This window comes from Gracilinanus agilis, chromosome 6, assembly GCF_016433145.1.
Source record: "Gracilinanus agilis isolate LMUSP501 chromosome 6, AgileGrace, whole genome shotgun sequence".
In the NCBI taxonomy this organism is placed as follows: domain Eukaryota; kingdom Metazoa; phylum Chordata; class Mammalia; order Didelphimorphia; family Didelphidae; genus Gracilinanus; species Gracilinanus agilis.
The window spans coordinates 285072996-285089801 of record NC_058135.1 but is presented as its reverse complement, the minus strand read 5'-3'; the positions used below and the strand labels follow the sequence as shown (position 1 = coordinate 285089801).

Genomic DNA, 16806 nt, shown 5'->3' with positions numbered 1-16806 from the left:
TAGCAAATGCAGCTTCAAAACTTTATTCCAAGCTGTGATCAAAAAGAAGTTTTGGAGGGGCAGCTGGGTAGCTCAGTGGATTGAGAGCCAGGCCTAGAGATGGGAGATCCTAGGTTCAAATCCGGCCTCAGATACTTCCCAGCTGTGTGACCCTGGGTAAGTCACTTGACCCCCATTGCCTACCCTTACCACTCTTCCACCTATAAGTCAATACATAGAAGTTAAGGGTTTAAAAAAAATTAAAAAAAAAAGAAGTTTTGGATAGAGAAAGTAAAAGGGATTTACATTGTGTTAACACACTTGCAACACATGTAACCCAAGAGATGAAGCTGTGTCCCATAAAAGAAACATTAGCACAGTGCAGAAGAGAAATGTCTCCAGGATTCTAAGGGAGCCTCTATATTCCTTCAATTTGAAACAGAATTACATAAGAACAAACATACAAATGAAGGTTATCTAGTTTCAGGTTTAAATCCACAGGCAGAGGAATATAAACCAAAGGCATGTGTGATGAAGGATATACATGTAATTGAACAAACATCTAGTGAGTTAATCAGCAGAGTTAACAAGATTGACTCATTCAGAGAGAGTTCCAGTGAGTTTCCTGAAGCTTCACAGAAATTTGAATGGGAGAATGACTGTGAGGAAGTCTTAGGGACAAGTAAACCTCAACCTGAGGCAGTGGATGGTGAAAATTCTATTCATATACTAGATCCAGAAGCTGCCAAAGGGAAAACTTATACTTCTCAAGACTTGAAAACAACAGCTGATATGTCAACTGAAAGTCTCATTCAACTTCCAAGGGGAAACCTGCCAACTTCTCAACATTCCATGAGCTTAGGCAGAGTCACCATGGCAATTCAGAATCCTGAGAGAGAGGCTGCACCAAGCTGTCAGCTCTCCTATGGAACACTCCAGAAGTGTGCTGCCACAGACGTGATTTCTAAAAATTGAAATGACATTTCTGCACTATCATTAAATAATGATATCAAGGATGATGGACTGCTATGGGGAGAAAACAATACACAGGACTGGATTATATCTAAACACATGCTATCTTTGGAGGAATCACAAATGCCTCTTGTGCCTGTAAAATCCAAATAAAGAGAATAAACCTCTGATATCCATAAAAATTGGAGAAAATATTTATGATGAGATGATTGACATGAGAGCAACATGTTCTGTTTTACAGGAAATACCAATAGGGTGCAAATATGAAGGGAAGTTGAGGATTCATGATGCTTCAGGATTATCTCAATCTGTTTCAAAATTTAAAGCTAAGATGATAAAACTGGGCCACTTTCTCTCAATCACTCCTTTCTTTTAATGCCATTGTGTCCATCCAACCTCATGGGGCGGGATGTTTTATGCAAATTAGTAGCCACTATTCACTGCTATCCTAGTGGGAAGATCTATCTGCATTTTCCAAAAAGATCTCCAAAACATCATCCAATATTGTGTTTAGACCAACTGGGAGAGGAATCTGAATACCAACAAGAGAACAATACCTACGAGGTTCCTGACCCAATCTCAAATGAAATCTGGGCTAAAAATTCTACAGAGGTTGGAAGAATCCTGTCTGCAGATCCTGTAAAAATAGAAATTAAAGGGGGCATACCACCTAGGATTCCTCAATTCAAACTAAGCAAAGAAGCAATAGAGGGTGTAAGACCAATAATCCAAAGTCTCCTGGATCAAGGTGTACTGGTCAATGGCTTCTCAGAGTTCAACACTCCCATCATGCCAATTAAAAAAAGCAAAACTGGACTCTGAAGGGAAAACTCAGTGGAGAATGATTCAAGATCTTAGGGCTGTCAACAACTATGTAAAGAAGGCAAAGAAGGCACATGCAATAGTACTAGTCCATCAAAGATTGTCACAGAGATACCAGATACAGCTAAATGGTTTGCTGTCGTTGATCTCAGCTCTGCATACTTTTCCATTCCTGTGCACAGAGACGGCCAGAAGCTGTTTGCTTTCACCTGGGAGGGGAAATCTATCTTGTGGACACAAATTCCACAAGGGTTTGCAAATAGCACTACAATTTTTTGCCAAATATTGCCAAAAAGATCTGGAATCAATTTCTTTTACTGAGAGCAAGATGGTGCTTTATGTAGATGACATCCTGCTAGTGTCACTATCAGCATCCATATGCCAGAGAGACAGTGTGTATTTGAAAGAACTGTGTAAAAGAGGTCATAAGGTGTCCAAAAGTAAATTGCAGTGGGTTAAACAAAAGGTGGAATATTTAGGATTCATCCTTGAAGAAGGCACCAGGAAAATATCCTGGAAAATTGCTGACATTCAAAAGTTGAGCTTGCCTAAGATGAAGAAACAACTTAGAGCAATCACAGGCATGATGAGTTTCTGTAGACAGTGGATAGCTGGCTATGCTCTAATTGCTAAACCACTAACGGAGCTAACCAGAAACAATGTCAGAGAACTGTTGAAGCTCAACAGAGAACACAGGCATGCCATAGAAAAACTCAAGGCTGCAATTTTGTCATTACCAGCCTTAGGCATCCCAAATCATGAAAAGCCTTTCCACCTATTTATACATGAAGATAAAGGGATAGGTTTTGGTGTGTTAATGCAGCCTGAAGGGAACAATTTAAGACCAATTGCTTTCTACAGTTCAAACTTAGACCCAGTGATCTGTGGAATGCCAGCTCGTTTAAAAATTGTGGCTACAGGAGCTATAATGGTTAGAAGTCCTCTAACTTGATATTGGGAGGAGAGCTCAGATTATATTCTCCACACCAAATACAAACAACATTAAGGAATACTAATCTGCAAGCTTTCACATCCCAAAGGCTTTCTCAGTATCAAGTAGTTTTACTAAAAATGAGAACTTATCTTTCCACTGGTGCAAAAACATCAATCCAGCAACTTTATAAGCAGATTTACTATTAGAGGGTGAAAGTATTCATAATTCCAACGAGACCTTGCAAGTTGTGCAGAAGACTAGGGAAGATTTATAAGATGTTTCCCTAGTTGATGCCAACATGAATCTTTACACCGATGGTTCATCCTATACGGTAAATGGAAGAAGATACACCGGGGCTGCAGTTGTAACACTAGATAAAACCTTACGGTTTACAGCCTTACCACCAAAGATGAGTGCACAAGGTGCAGAACTCCTAGGACTTACAAGAACACTTCAAATTGCAAAAGACAAACAAATTAACATTTTTACAGACTCGAAGTATGCATTTGGAATAGTTCATTCTTCAGGAGAAATCTAGAGAAACCATGGTTTTATCACTTCAAATGGAAAAGCAATAGCCTGTGGGCATTTAATAAGTGATCTCTTGCAAGCAATACAGCTTCCAGAAAAAGTGTCTGTAATTCATTGCAAAGCTCATCAAAGATAGGTAGGAACAGTGCAGTTAGGCAACCACAGGGCTGACATAAATGCAAAGTTTGGAGCTAGATTTGGACTGCTTTCAGTACTGAACTTATCCTTAGTGGATGAAACTCAATTACAAAATGCATATTCTCTACAGGAAGTGAAGTACTGAAAAGAACATCTTGGAGCAAATCTAGTGAATGGAGTGTAGATATCATCTTGTGGCAAACCATTTTTGCAGAAGTCACTGTTCTACAAATTATGCAATGCTTTATATGAAAAAAGAGCATTATGGGACCTTAGCTCTTGTGAACTCTATTAAAAAACACTGGATTGCCAGAGGGATAACAACAACAGTTATGAGAATTTGTCAGAGGTGTAAAGTTTGCATGCAATTCAATCAAAGCATTATGAAAGTCAAAAGCCTTGGAGGGAAACAACTTGCTTACACTCCCTTTGAATGCTTGCAAATTGATTATATCACCATGCCTAGATGCCAAGGGTACAGATATGCTCTAGTGATTGTGGACAGATTGACCAAATGGCCAGAAGTGTTCCCAGCTAGATATAATAATGCAGGTACTGAGAGAAATTATACCAAGATTCTCAATCCCTGCAATTATTTTGTCAGATTCAGGAAGTCACTTTGCTCATGGCATTTTACAGCAAATTTATGAGGTTTTAGGAATAAAAAGACATCTAAGTTCGATCTATCATCCACAGTCATCAGGGCAGGTTGAAAGAATAAACAAACATCTCAAGACTCAGACTGGAAAACTCTATGCTGAAACACACTTAAAATGGCCAGATGTTTTACCAATGGTCTTGTTTCATATTATGAGTCAACCAAATGGTATCGCTCATTTATCACCTTTTGAGTTACAATATGGTCCATTACCTTGGCATGGTGTGGTACCTCAAGAGACAGATTATTTATCATATCTGGGAGTGGCATGTAAACTTTATGAATATATCAAGCTGTTAAAGCAAAGACTAGATGAATTACACAGATTAGCCTTGATCCAGCAGAGAGTACCACTTAATTTTAGCTTGCACAATTACAAACCAGGAGACACAGTATATATCAGAAAATTTTACCAGAAAATCAATCATGGAACCCAAGTGGCATGGACCTTATGAAATCATTTTGGTAACCCCTACAGCAGTCAAAGTTAAAAGCAGAAATTCTTGGTTCCATGTCACGCACATCAAGTCATCAAAAGAATTGCCTCAGCCAAAAGACCCAGCCATAAAAGAACAGCAATTGAAAGATCAAATTGCATTAGACCAAGGTAGTGATATTGATGAGTAAAGATTAAAGTCAGCAAGTGAAACAATAGACTACAACAGCATTTATAATAACTTCTCCAAAAAATAAAAAAATTTTTTGTGGTAACAAAAAAACTTTTTAACACTGCAACACAATCACACACATGACAGTTTTGGATGACAAAAGGTGTCACAAAGGTGACAGGCTCTTCAGTCAACCAGATAGCAGTCAAAATGGTGAAAGCAGAACAGATGAAGGCTAGAAGAGACACCTGGACATAACAAGGACATCACGAAGGACAATGCAGAAGGACTACACAATGAACTGTGAACCACAACTGTGTGACTTAGACAACATCACCACAGAAGGACAACAACACCATGATCAACTGTGCAAGATTAGGTTTGAAGTATACAAGGTTAACATATTCATGCAACAATCATGTCATAAACTCCATACATCCATACAGTGGAATGCATGCAACAGTCCATGGCTGATTGACAGGAGAATTCTAAATGAAGTCATAAGTATATAATAATACAGGACATGATAGGTCATATGTCCAACATATAAACACTTAATTTTACTTCACATGTACATATTGTATGTATGTTGTAAATAGAGTAAAGAGTATAAAGAGTACTTTAACCATGGCAAAAGGGAACTTTGTTCCTTGATCCGGTTAATAGTGCTTGATTTACTCTCATTGTTAAAACTTCACATAAAAAACCTTGTATATATGTATTATACTTGATACTAACCCATAGTGATAAGTTCTACTAATCATAGGGGCAATATAGTTAGGGATTTTTATATGAAGGTAACATAGGGACAGAAAATTATAGTATAAGTTTATTTAGATGGCTTTGTACATATGTTAAATAAGGCTTAAACATAATAAATATTGTGAACCTAGGTAGATAGGCTACTAATAGATTAGCATTCTAATATAGGATAGAAATTTACTTATGTACTAATAAAGACTAATAAAGCTCAGATAATATAGGAATTTAAGACTTAGAAAATTTTTGTGTTAAGGTGAATGCTTGTTGAAGTTAAGTATTAACAAAAGTCTTCTTAGATTGTTTATATTTATGCATCATCATAGAGCAAGTTAAGGAAAAGTTACAAAGTTTAAAAGTTACTATATTGTGTGTTACAAATTTACATTGTTGATTGTATGACCATGTTCAAATTTTGTTTACCATTTGTATTCAAATCCCAATTCTTTCCTAGTTAAAATTTCCCAATCCCTTGACTTTAGCATAGGAAAGAGTAGAGAGCTTAAGAAATAGCATAGGGGGCAGCTGGGTGGCTCAGTGGATTGAGAGCCAGGCCTAGAGATGGGAGATCCTAGGTTCAAATGTGACCTCAGACACTTCCCAGCTGTGTGACCCTGGGCAAGTCACTTGACCCCCATTGCCCACCCTTACCACTCTTCCACCTAGGAGCCAACACACAGTATTGACTCCAAGATGGAGGGTAAGGGTTTTTATTAAAAAAAAAAGAAATAGCATAGTTAAGAATTTTATTATTTGGGGGTAATTATAGATAGTGAGGTAAGATACTTAGTATAGCTTAGTGTAGAATTCAACATAGGAAAATGGACATCTGGATGTTTTCAGGTTGAAAACCATCGAAACCAAAAGCAGCATCATTGTAATATTTTGTACAGCCATGTTGAAATCAAGTTGATGGACAGATATCTGTTTAGAATGTGGAATGAATCGAGCCTGGTGGAGCTTGGCAGGTGCCAAGGGCAGTTGGGGGCTCAGGTATAAAAGCCAGGATTTTGAACTGAGCTGGTTCTCAATTTGGAGATTGGGGTTGGAAAGGGTGGTTGGAGGGTAGACCTTAAGTGAGCTTATTCGACCAGCAACCTGCACCAATCAGTTTCATCAGTCCCTGATCCTAAACTAACTTGATCCTGCATTAATCATCAAGAAGAGATACCAACCTCTTATTAGCATAGTAACCTTGATTTAGGTGGGGCCAATCTAGCGCAACCAGACTGGCATCTGGCAAACTTGATCAACATCAATCCAGAGATCATCATGAACATCATTAACATCATTAGACTTAGCTAATTAAGGACTTTCTGTTTCCCTTCTTCCCAGCCATACCCTGCTTCCCTTCCCTAAACCTGTTAGCAATAAATCTTCAGACTTACCTTTCACTTGACTTCATCTATAATCCTAGGGCTTAGTGGTTACACCCTTGGGATATTTGAAGGGAAGAGGTGAATTGTACCTTTCATAGCAGAGTTAATTTGCAGTCAACCAAGCATTATCCATTAAGGCCAGAGTGTCAGTTAGGCAAGGTGTCTGTATAATTCCAATTGTGGATTCTTTGTTTGGCAAGTTACTTTGGGACACTGTTATATCTGGAGTTTCGGTCCAGCAGATTCACCACATTTTAATAACTACTGCTGTGGGGTCCTTTGAGATTCACTACTACAATTTAAGTGTTTCACTTAGGATTCACCCACTTTATCCAGCTCCATATCCTCATACCATCAGGATTATCATAACATATAATATACTAACATCATATCTCTAACAATATATATAATATAATAACATTAGACAATATATGTAGTGTAATAACACATTATCCCACATCTCTTTAACAATATATGTAATATAATATAACATGTTATTCTGTCGAGATCTCTTTATCATCTCTGATAATCTGTTAAGGACAGTTTAGTTGGTAAGGAAATAAGGATGGGATAAGGGAGTTGTCTTTTACCTCATGCTTCCAGCTCTGGCTCCAGGAGCATAGAGTTTATTATATATATTTCAAGACTCATTTCACACAAAAGAACCCCCCTGAAACTTTGTAGATGCGCAGAAGTTACAAATTATGTCACATCAAAACACAAAACATTGGCTTCAGAATAGACCAAGGCCAAATTTGACTGGTTCTTATCAGAAAGCCAAGTTGGGAGTATTTTTTTCAGGGTTGAATTGCCCCTTGATAAAGTTTTGGTCTTGGCTGTAGCTGCATTCCTGGGAAAAGGGGAACAGTATTAACCCTTTAAATTCAAGTTTGCTAGGAACTTAAAGCTTTTCAATAAGGTCACAATACTTTTCAACAAGAAATCACAAGGATCACAAAAGGGGTCAAAAGAGGAGTCTCAGATTTTTATCTATTCTCTTATTGGCTTCCCACATTATTCCATATCTTTTTTTTTTAATAATATAGCATGTGATATAATAACACATTATCATGTATCTCTTTAACAAATGATAAGTAATATAATAATATATCACACACCTCTAAATAATATAATATGTAATATTATCACACATCTCTTTAACAATATAGTCTAAACTTGGAATTGAAAATAAAATAAAATTGAACTTTTTAAGAAAAGGAAAAAAAAGGTGTTCTAGAATTTTTCTAGGGACACAAGTCCAAAATTGGCCTCTTTTTGCCCTGATGTTACACTAGAATCTACTGTCTGTGCCTCGGAAGTCTTTGTCCACCAATTCCTGCAGTCCCCTGGGTCTGGCAACTTGAATTTCTGAAGGGCAGGAAGCAATCTCTTACTATTTCTCTACTGGTCTTGGGTTCCAGCTCCCTCTGAGTCATTTCTGTTGTATCCACTCCATCCCGAGAATGATGGTGAGATCATTCTCATCAGCAGAGAAACCAGAGCAAAATAAGGTGGGGGTGGGGAGGCCCTCCACTCTAATGGTTCTAGGGGTCATTCATTATTTATCATTTCAGCCTCACTGAGCAGAGATCTGACTGCTTAGCAGGTAATAAAGGCTTAATCAATGCTTATTTCCCCCAATATGGCAGGAATTCAGCCATTAGCTTTTCTTACTCACTTGAGTTCACCGAAGACTTTGGTGCTTCTGCCACCATTTTTATGGGACAGTGCTAAGAATAACCACAATAAAACCCAGCTGGAAGGGTTGGAAAATGCCATCCGTAGAGTCCTTCATTTGATCAGTGCTAAGTTATTGTTTATGTAGTTTCCTGCTGCCATCTTCTGAACATGCCTTTTAAGAATCTAATTTGGAGAGGAGTTCCCTCCCTGGGCATCCATATTGGCCCTTCTCCTCCTCCTCCTCCTTGGATTAATTTCTTTTTGTGTTGTCAAAATTTATTTCTTAAAAAAGAAACCAAACAAACCTTAACTTCTGTCTTAGAATCAATATTATGTATTGGTTCCAAGGCAGAAGGATGGTGAAGGCTAGGCAATGGGGGTGGAGTGACTTGTCACCCAGCTAGAAAATGTCTGAGGTCACATTCGAACCCAGGACCTCCCATCTCTGGGCCTGACTCTCAATCCACTGAGCCACCCAGCTGCCCCTCAGAATTTCATTCTTAAACATTTCCCCATTCCTCCTAGGCTGACTCCCCCAATAGAATTTTAGCCCATGGAATGGTACCTACTACCCTTTATCTGAACTCTTTGAAATGTAGTCCCTTAAAGTCTAGTGGGCACGTCAGACTAGACCCAGCTGCCATCTCCTTCTCTTTGATGAATTCTACGATGGAGAGGTCTCTTCCTGCCAAGGTTCCCATCATTCCTTATTTTTGTGGGGGTCCCTGAGCTATCGTGCTACGAATGCAGACCCCCGGGGGCAGCTGCCCTCTGGGGACCCAACCACAAGTGCTAGTGGGGGGAATAACGCAGAGAGAGAATCAGAACACTCTGTTTCCCTTTTTGGAAATGGAAGACGAAATGATTTAAGGTCTGTCCCAGTTCCAATATTCTCTATTCTAGGATCCCATCAAACTGACGTTCTCCGTTCTCGAGTATCCTCTGGCTCTGTGCTCTTTTCTAAAGTGCCTTCTGAGTCCAACCATCTGGGATTCTCCACGTCTGAAAGTGGAGAATATGGGGAAGAGAAACATTTTCCCATTCTCACTGCGTGAACTCACCCACTGTGTGTGAGCGTGTGTGAGTGTGTAGGAGGTGGAGAATAATGAAACTCCCTCCTTTCTCAGACTCTCCACCATGTGGTCCCTGAAGACATCCAAGCTGGCTGTGCCTCCTCCGGCTCTCCCCCTTGAGTGAGTCTCTTCTCCCCAACTCAGGAACATGAGGAAGAGCCGGATGTAGGGGACCCCAGGAGGGTCCTCCTCTCATCACCTGAGAAGCTCAAGTGTCCACATCTCCAATTCCAGGGTCAGGGAGTGAACCCTCCATCCAGGGGCCAAGGACGGACTCTCCTCGGGCTCCTTGTAAGGTCCCATGACAAAGGCCCACCCTTCCTGATTTGGGGAGTCAGTGGGGCACAGTGAGATCACTGGAGTCATCCCCAGAGGATTTTGGCTGTGCCATTCATGTTCACTTTGTGACTTTGGGCAAGGTGTTCCCCTATTGGGGACCTCTAGATCGACGACCTTCTAGTCAATCCAGGCCACCATCTTAAGCTGGAGGGAGGGGGGTGACAAGGGCTGCTTGTGGGTCCAAGTTTTTTTGTGTCCGAGAGCTCATGGAATTATATGGCCCAAACCTGGTAGGCACGAGGCCTCGAGGGATGGCAGACTATGGAGTGGGAATGGATCTTGGGAAGTGTCTGGTCCAAAGATCTGACTTTACAAGTGAGGAAACTGAGGCCCAGAGAAAGGGAGTAACTTGGCGGAGGCCACACAAGGAGTAAGAAGTAAAGCTGAGATCCAAACCCAAGCCATGGGGCTCCCAAACCAGCCTCCCTTCTGTTGTCCCAACAGGCTTCCTTCCCTCTATTCCTGCTACAGCCAGGCCCTTCTGGTGGGATGCCACCAACTTGAATTCTTCTGTCCTTTGGAGGTGGACAGAGACAAAGAGCCCTGGAATGAGTGGTATGTACACACGCAGGCACGCAGGCGCTGCTCTCCGGGGTCAGGTGCACTTGGAACCTTGGCATTACCCCGGGAGACCGTTGCCAATCCCTCCTCTAATCTCTTCAGAGAGAAGAAAAGGAACAAAGCCATAAGCGCCCCCTCTGTCTTCCATGGCCCCCACCTGATCCCAGCAGGCCCAGCCCTGGGCTCTGTCCACACTGGGACCTCACTTATAAATATTTGCTGACTGACAGCCTGAAGCTTCCCTCCGAGACCAGGTCGGGGCAGCAGGCGCCTCAACAAAGAGCCTCCTTCTTTGGACGGGCAGGCGTGCCTCCTCCTTGCCCTGCCTCTGCCCCCCGGCTCTGCAGAGAGACAGCCCGGTCACTGTTCCCTAACCCTGACGGTTGGCTCAGGAGAAGGAAGAAGGCCGAGCACCTCGCCAGCCTCCTCCCCTCGGCCAGCCTTGCTCTTAACGGGAAGCACTAACCGATCACACGTCATGATTAATGTGATGTAGAACATGGATGTGGGTATAGAATGGGGGGTGATTTCATCCATGTGGGGAAACGGTGCCTAGGATCCCCTGCTCTGACAGTGCAGGGAGGCCCAAGAGCCCTTTGGAGAAGCCCAAGAGCCCCTTCTCTGGCAGTCCAGGGAGGCCCAAGAGTCCCTTCTCTGACAGACTGGACAGCCCAAGGGCCCCTTCTCTGGCAGTCCAGGGAGGCCCAAGGGCCCCTTCTCTGACAGACTGGACAGCCCAAGGGCCCCTTCTCTGACAGACTGGACAGCCCAAGGGCCCCTTCTCTGAAGACTGGGGGAAGCCCAAGGGCCCCTTCTCTGACAGTCCAGGGAAGCCCAAAGGCCCCTTCTCTGGCAGTCTGGACAGCCCAGGCCTCTATAACCTTTAAAGCCAATTGATTATATCATGGAGGGTCTGCCATCTGTATCACTAGAGAGAGCATTCCTGAACCTAATCAAAATAATTATAGATTCTTGAAAATATTAACTGCAGCATTCCTAGGATGCTGGAAGGGGCCTTAGGGACCATTAAGTCCAACTCCCTTGTTTTAAAGGTGAGAAAACTTACCCAGGATCACACGGCTTGTGAATGTCCAAGGTGAGACTTGAACTCAGGTCTTCTTGACTTCGTTAGGCTACCTAGTTTAGTCTGTAGAAGTCGAGCTGGGTGGGTTTGTAGGCAGAGGCTCTGGGTTCAAATCCCAGCTCTCCCACATCTCCTCTCGTAGGAGGTCTACCCATTCAGCCATCTGGGGCTCAGGCTGGCTGGGCCTCCCCTCGAAAATGGGGTCTGAGCAGATGACCTCTGGGGACCCTTTCAACTCTCAACCCATAATCCTAATGTCCTGGCAGCTTATTCCTGTGGAGCATTATATGATTACAGAGCACGTGAACTTCATTTTTTATCCTTTGCTCCTCAGAGCAGTAAGGGAAGGAGGAAAAACCTTTTTAGCCCCCTTTTAGAGGAGGACATTAAGTCCAGGAGAAGAGACTTGCTCAGAGTCATAATAAAGCTGAGTAAATGGGTAGAGCTGAGCCTTGAACTCAGATCCAGGGATAGTGTGGTATAATGGTTGGGTCATTGGACATGGAAGTCATCCCACCTCAAACACTGTGTCTACTGAACCTCAGTTCCCTTCTTTATAAAATGGAGGGGGGCTCAATGGTCTCTAACTGCTCCCCTCCCCAGCTCTAAAGACCCTCAGAGAGTAAGATCTGGCTTCAAGCCCATGCTGGGGAGTCAGGCAGCCTGCTGTGCGAGAGCCAGAGAGCCCTTGGATGGGTCCCCCCAGCCTATATCCCAACCTTCCACACCAGTGATTCCCAAAGTGGGCGCCAGCTCCCCCTGGTGGGTGCTGCAGCAATCCAGGAGGTGGCGATGGTCACAGGTGCATTTATCTTTCCTATTAAAATTTTTAAAAAATTAATTTCCGGGGGGCTAAGGAATATTTTTTCTGGAAAGGGGGCGAGAGGCCAAAAAAGTGTGGGAGCCTCTGGTCTACACGGAAGGGACCTCAGGGAGGCCGACTCTCTTCCTTAAATCATGGGCCTCCACGAGGCAGCGGGCCCTTTCCTGAGACCCAGGAGTGGGCACTCTGGAGCCAGGCTAAGCTCCATTCCTGGAAGTAAGAAGGCTTGGATGGGCTTCCTGGGAAAGCCATAGAGGGGTGTCCTTTGTGTGATGGGGCTTCTCCAGGGACTCCTGGGATGGCATCCCTCATGACCCCCGCCTTGGAAACCAAGACTCCCTTAGTCCTGTTGGGGATTCCACGTTCTTGGCTTTTGGGGCTGCATTGCAAGAATCCGGCTCCCTTGTTGCCCTCTCATTTCCCCTCGCCCTCACCCCCCAGTCTCTGATTTATCCAGGGGCTCTCAGCCAGCCTCAGTGTGCCAGGCCATCACCAGCTCATATCATTAATCTCATAAGAGATTTAGAGAAAAGATCTCAAAGTCCATTTAGACCAATCCCCTCATTTTACAGATGAGGAAACTGAGGCACAGAAGGGAAGGGTAATTGTCCAAGGTCACACAAGCAGTAAACATTAGAGGTAGAATTTGAATCCAGAGCCCTTTGACACCTGAGCCAGTGCCTTTATCTTCAGGGAGTGTGTGCTGTGGGATGTCTTGGCCTCTGCATTTTATTTTCTGCATGTCTCTTAGTTCTTCTCCTTCCCTGGTGGTCTGGAAGATAGAGAGCTGGATTTGGGATTAGGGAGGTCTGAGTTCAGATCCTGCTCCAGACCCTTATGAGCTGTGGGATCCTGAGAAAGTCTCAACTGCTCTCTGCCTCAGTTTCCTTGATCAGATTGCACCTGCCTCCTAGGGTTGTTGTGAAGACCAAGTGAGATTAGATCTGGAAGAGCTTATAAATGCTGTCGACTGCTGGCTACTTCGGGGTGGCAGCCCCAGGGGGAGGCGATGCCTTAGTGGGGGACAAGCAGCATTCCTGGCCTGCCTCCCCCCACCCCAAGATAAGGCGTAAAGGCTAATATCCCCTACTGCCAGCTCCCTGCTTTCCTGTCAGACCCGTCATGTCTCCAGCTAGCGAGATATGGCAGCAAATGCAGGGGCCCCTCGCTTGGGCGGTGCCAGGGCCTGGCTCCAGGCCATCCAAGGTCCTGCTCCTGCCCCCCACCCCTCCTGGGGGGGCACCTGGCTCCCATCCAGCCTCCATGGAATCTCTGCCCGCAGCAGCTGTGTCTGGGAAGGGGAGGGACCAGAGGAGAGTGGGAGGCCAGAAGGACTGAATCAACCTTCGGTGGGCTGAGCTAGACCTGGCAGGGCCCCCGTCTCTCGTGTCTTAAGCTCTGAGAGCCTCTGACTTGGCCAAGGCCACCTCCCTCACCAGAAGGCAGAGCTAGGATTCAGAGCCCATCCGGGGTCAGGGGCCGAGTCTCCAGGGCTTCCTTCCTTCTTCTCCCTTCCCTCGGCCTGGACCACCAGTCCTGGGAGTGGACCTCCACTCAGGTCTATCCCTGAGCTCCCCGGGGAGAAGGTCTTCCCTTGGGACCCAGGGTCTATGTTCCACCTCTCACATTTGGTGCTGTGTGACCTTGGAGGAGTCACTTGAGATAAAATAAGAGAGCACTGCATCTGGAGGGCAAGGGGGCCTGGGTTCGAATTCCCCCACTCTGCTGCTTGCTGCCTGGGAGATCTTTCTCTTCTCAGAACCTCATCTGTAAAAAGGGAGTTGGCCCGGACAGCTCCGAGGGTGCCCTTCCAGCACTAGATTTTCATTCTCTACCCTTCTATCTTGTGTTTTGTGAGCCAGAGAACCAGCATCTTCTTCCATTTACAAGTTGTGTGCTTGGGGACAAGTTGTGTCCCTTTTCTTGGACTCGATTCCCTCATCTGTAAAATGAGGGGACTGAACTAACTGGCCTCTAAAGGCCCATCCAGCTTTAAATATACGATCCGTCCCCAAAGGCCATTTTTTTTAAAAAAATTAAACCCTCACCTTCCATCTTGGAGTCAATAGTATGTATTGGCCCCAAGGCAGAAGAGTGGTAAAGGTAGGCAATGGGGGTCAAGTGACTTGCCCAGGGTCACCCAGCTGGGAAGTGTCTGAGGTCAGATTGGAACCGAGGGTCTCTAGGCCTGACTCTCAATCCACTGAGCTACCCAGCTGCCTCCCCCAAAGGCCATTCTAATTTTAGATCTTGGATCATCTGTGCACCTCAGTTTCCCCTTCAGTAAAATGGGCCCAGGAATGCCTGTGCCTAGATCACAGAGCTGTCACCAATGTAGAGAAAGCCCTTTGTGGGTGGGGATTTTGCCTGAAAGGATGCCTCCCTTCTCCTCCTTCCTCATCCTCCTCCCACACCCCAGAGGCTTGGCGGTGACATGTCCCTGGGCTAAATAACTCAGTTATTAAAATACTCATTTGAATGAGCAATAATACTTATGATCATCACTTAGCGGTTCTTTGGGGTTCACAAAACACTCTACAAGCATTAGCTCTTATCTGCTCCAACCTTGGGAAGGCCGTGTTATTATTATCCCTATTTTACAGATGAGGAAACTGAGGTCGAGTGACTTTCCCAAGGTCACTCAGCTGGCAAGGCCTTCTCGACTCCCAGCCTGGCTGTGCTCTCCCCTTCCTGGTCTCTCTGTTCTCCTCCTCCCCAAGGGGCCCAGGGGCCAGAGAGCAGGACTGGGAGTCGGGGAGCTCTGCTGCCCAGACCCTTCCTAGGTATTTTGGGCTTTGCCTTTCCGGGCAGCCCTAGGGTGGGGCAGCCCTAGGGTGGGGCAGCCTGGGGAGAAGGGGATGGTGCTGGAGGGGGCAGTGCCTGGCCGAACCGCTCCCTGATTCAGGGGCATCCCGTGGCCAGCCAATGGCAGGTTCCCAGGCCTGTTGACACGGGGCTTGGATGGCCGCCCAGGCCCTCTTCTCCTGGTGGCTGAAGAGGATGACGAGCGGAGGATGTGGAGGAGGGGGCGAGGCTGAGCTCGGCTGTCAATGGATTTATAAGGGAGAGAAAAGTTCTCCGAGGCTGCGAGAGCCTCTGGGAAGGAGCAGGAGCTGCCAAGGTGGCTGGGGAGGGAGGAGAGCAGAGGCAAGAGCCAGCGGCCCGGGGAGGGGGCCGCCGCTGGGGGGCCTTCGGCCGAGGACCGGAGCCATGGGGGAGCCGGGGAGCAGCCCGGTGCCCACCTACGGCTGGGACGAGATCCGGAAACACTGCCTGCCCACCGACAAGTGGCTGGTGATAGAACGGAGAGTCTATGACATCAGCCGGTGGGCTGACGGGCACCCGGGCGGCAGCCGGCTCATCAGCCACCACGCTGGAGAAGATGCCACGGTAGGGAGCCGCCCCCCTCCCCCGCCAACCGCTGGCACTCCCTGGGTGGCCTGGGCTGCCCGGCATCGTCCTGCCGAGCCCCGGCTCCGGCTCCCCACTCCCCGCCGCCACGCTGCCGAATTTCTGCCCCGGGGCACAGGGGAGAGCCCGAGGCGTCTGGAGGCCGGGCACTCCACAGGTGCCAGGCCCTCCGCGCCTGGGGGCCCTCGTTGGGGTTGGCCCGGTGAGCCACGGAGCAGCCAAGGCTTCCTGGAGCCCCGGAGGGAGGGAGGGAGGGAGCGGCGGCGCCCGGAGCCTCCTGGCCGAAGTTTCAGGTTCAAATCCTGGCTCCGTCGCCCGTTACTCACTCGGCTTTGACCGAGCCATTCCCCTTGGGCCAGCCCTGAGGGTCTAAGGCAAGGCGCCCAGCCCCGAGTTCCGTGATCTGCCAAGTCCCAGGGCCGTGAGCGAGACTGACCTGCCCGTCCCAGGGAGGGAGGGATCCATCCCCATCCCAGGGACCGAACGCGCCGGGGAGGAGGGAGGAGCTTGTGTCTGTCTGGCCCCAAAGCAAAGGGGCCAGCCGAGACGGGGATCAGTTCCCAAAGGACTGGAGCTGACGGGACAACCCTGTGGTGGTGGGGCTCCTGGGAGACCCACTTTTCAGATGAAGAAACTGAGGCTCAGAGAAGGGCAGCAATTTCCGTAGAGCCAGAATAAATGTCCGAGGCAGGATTTGAACCCGTCTGCCGGTCCTGGTCCGACTCTCTCCTCCTCAGCGGTCGCCATAGCTAAGGTCCTGCTCGCTGCCTTCCGCGGGCCCCTTCCTCGCCTCCACGCTAGGAGACAAAGGCAGTTGCCTAGGTGGACGGGATGGCACGAGGGGTTGGGCCCCGGCGGCTGGCTTCCAGGAGGCTGGCTCAGACCGCGAGACTGAGCCCCCAGGCTCCGCGCGGCACGTGCCGGGCCCTTTGGGGCGGGGGTGGGGTGGGGTGGGGGGCGCGGCGGAACTCCTGGGAGGGCAGACGAGGCAAAGCGGTTCCCTCCGCTAAGAGGGAAGGGGGGAGGGGAATGGAAAGGGGGAAGGGAGGGGGAAA

General features: G+C 46.6%; 1 protein-coding gene across 1 annotated transcript in view; it reads left to right on the top strand.

The window, feature by feature from the left end:
- The first annotated feature begins 15550 nt into the window (after window positions 1-15550).
- The window catches only part of LOC123252764 (fatty acid desaturase 3-like), a 30503-nt gene continuing 29247 nt past the window's right edge, over window positions 15551-16806 (top strand). The window contains exon 1 of the mRNA XM_044682011.1: window positions 15551-15730. Coding sequence (XP_044537946.1) covers window positions 15551-15730 — 180 coding nt within the window. The remainder of the gene's footprint in view (window positions 15731-16806) is intronic.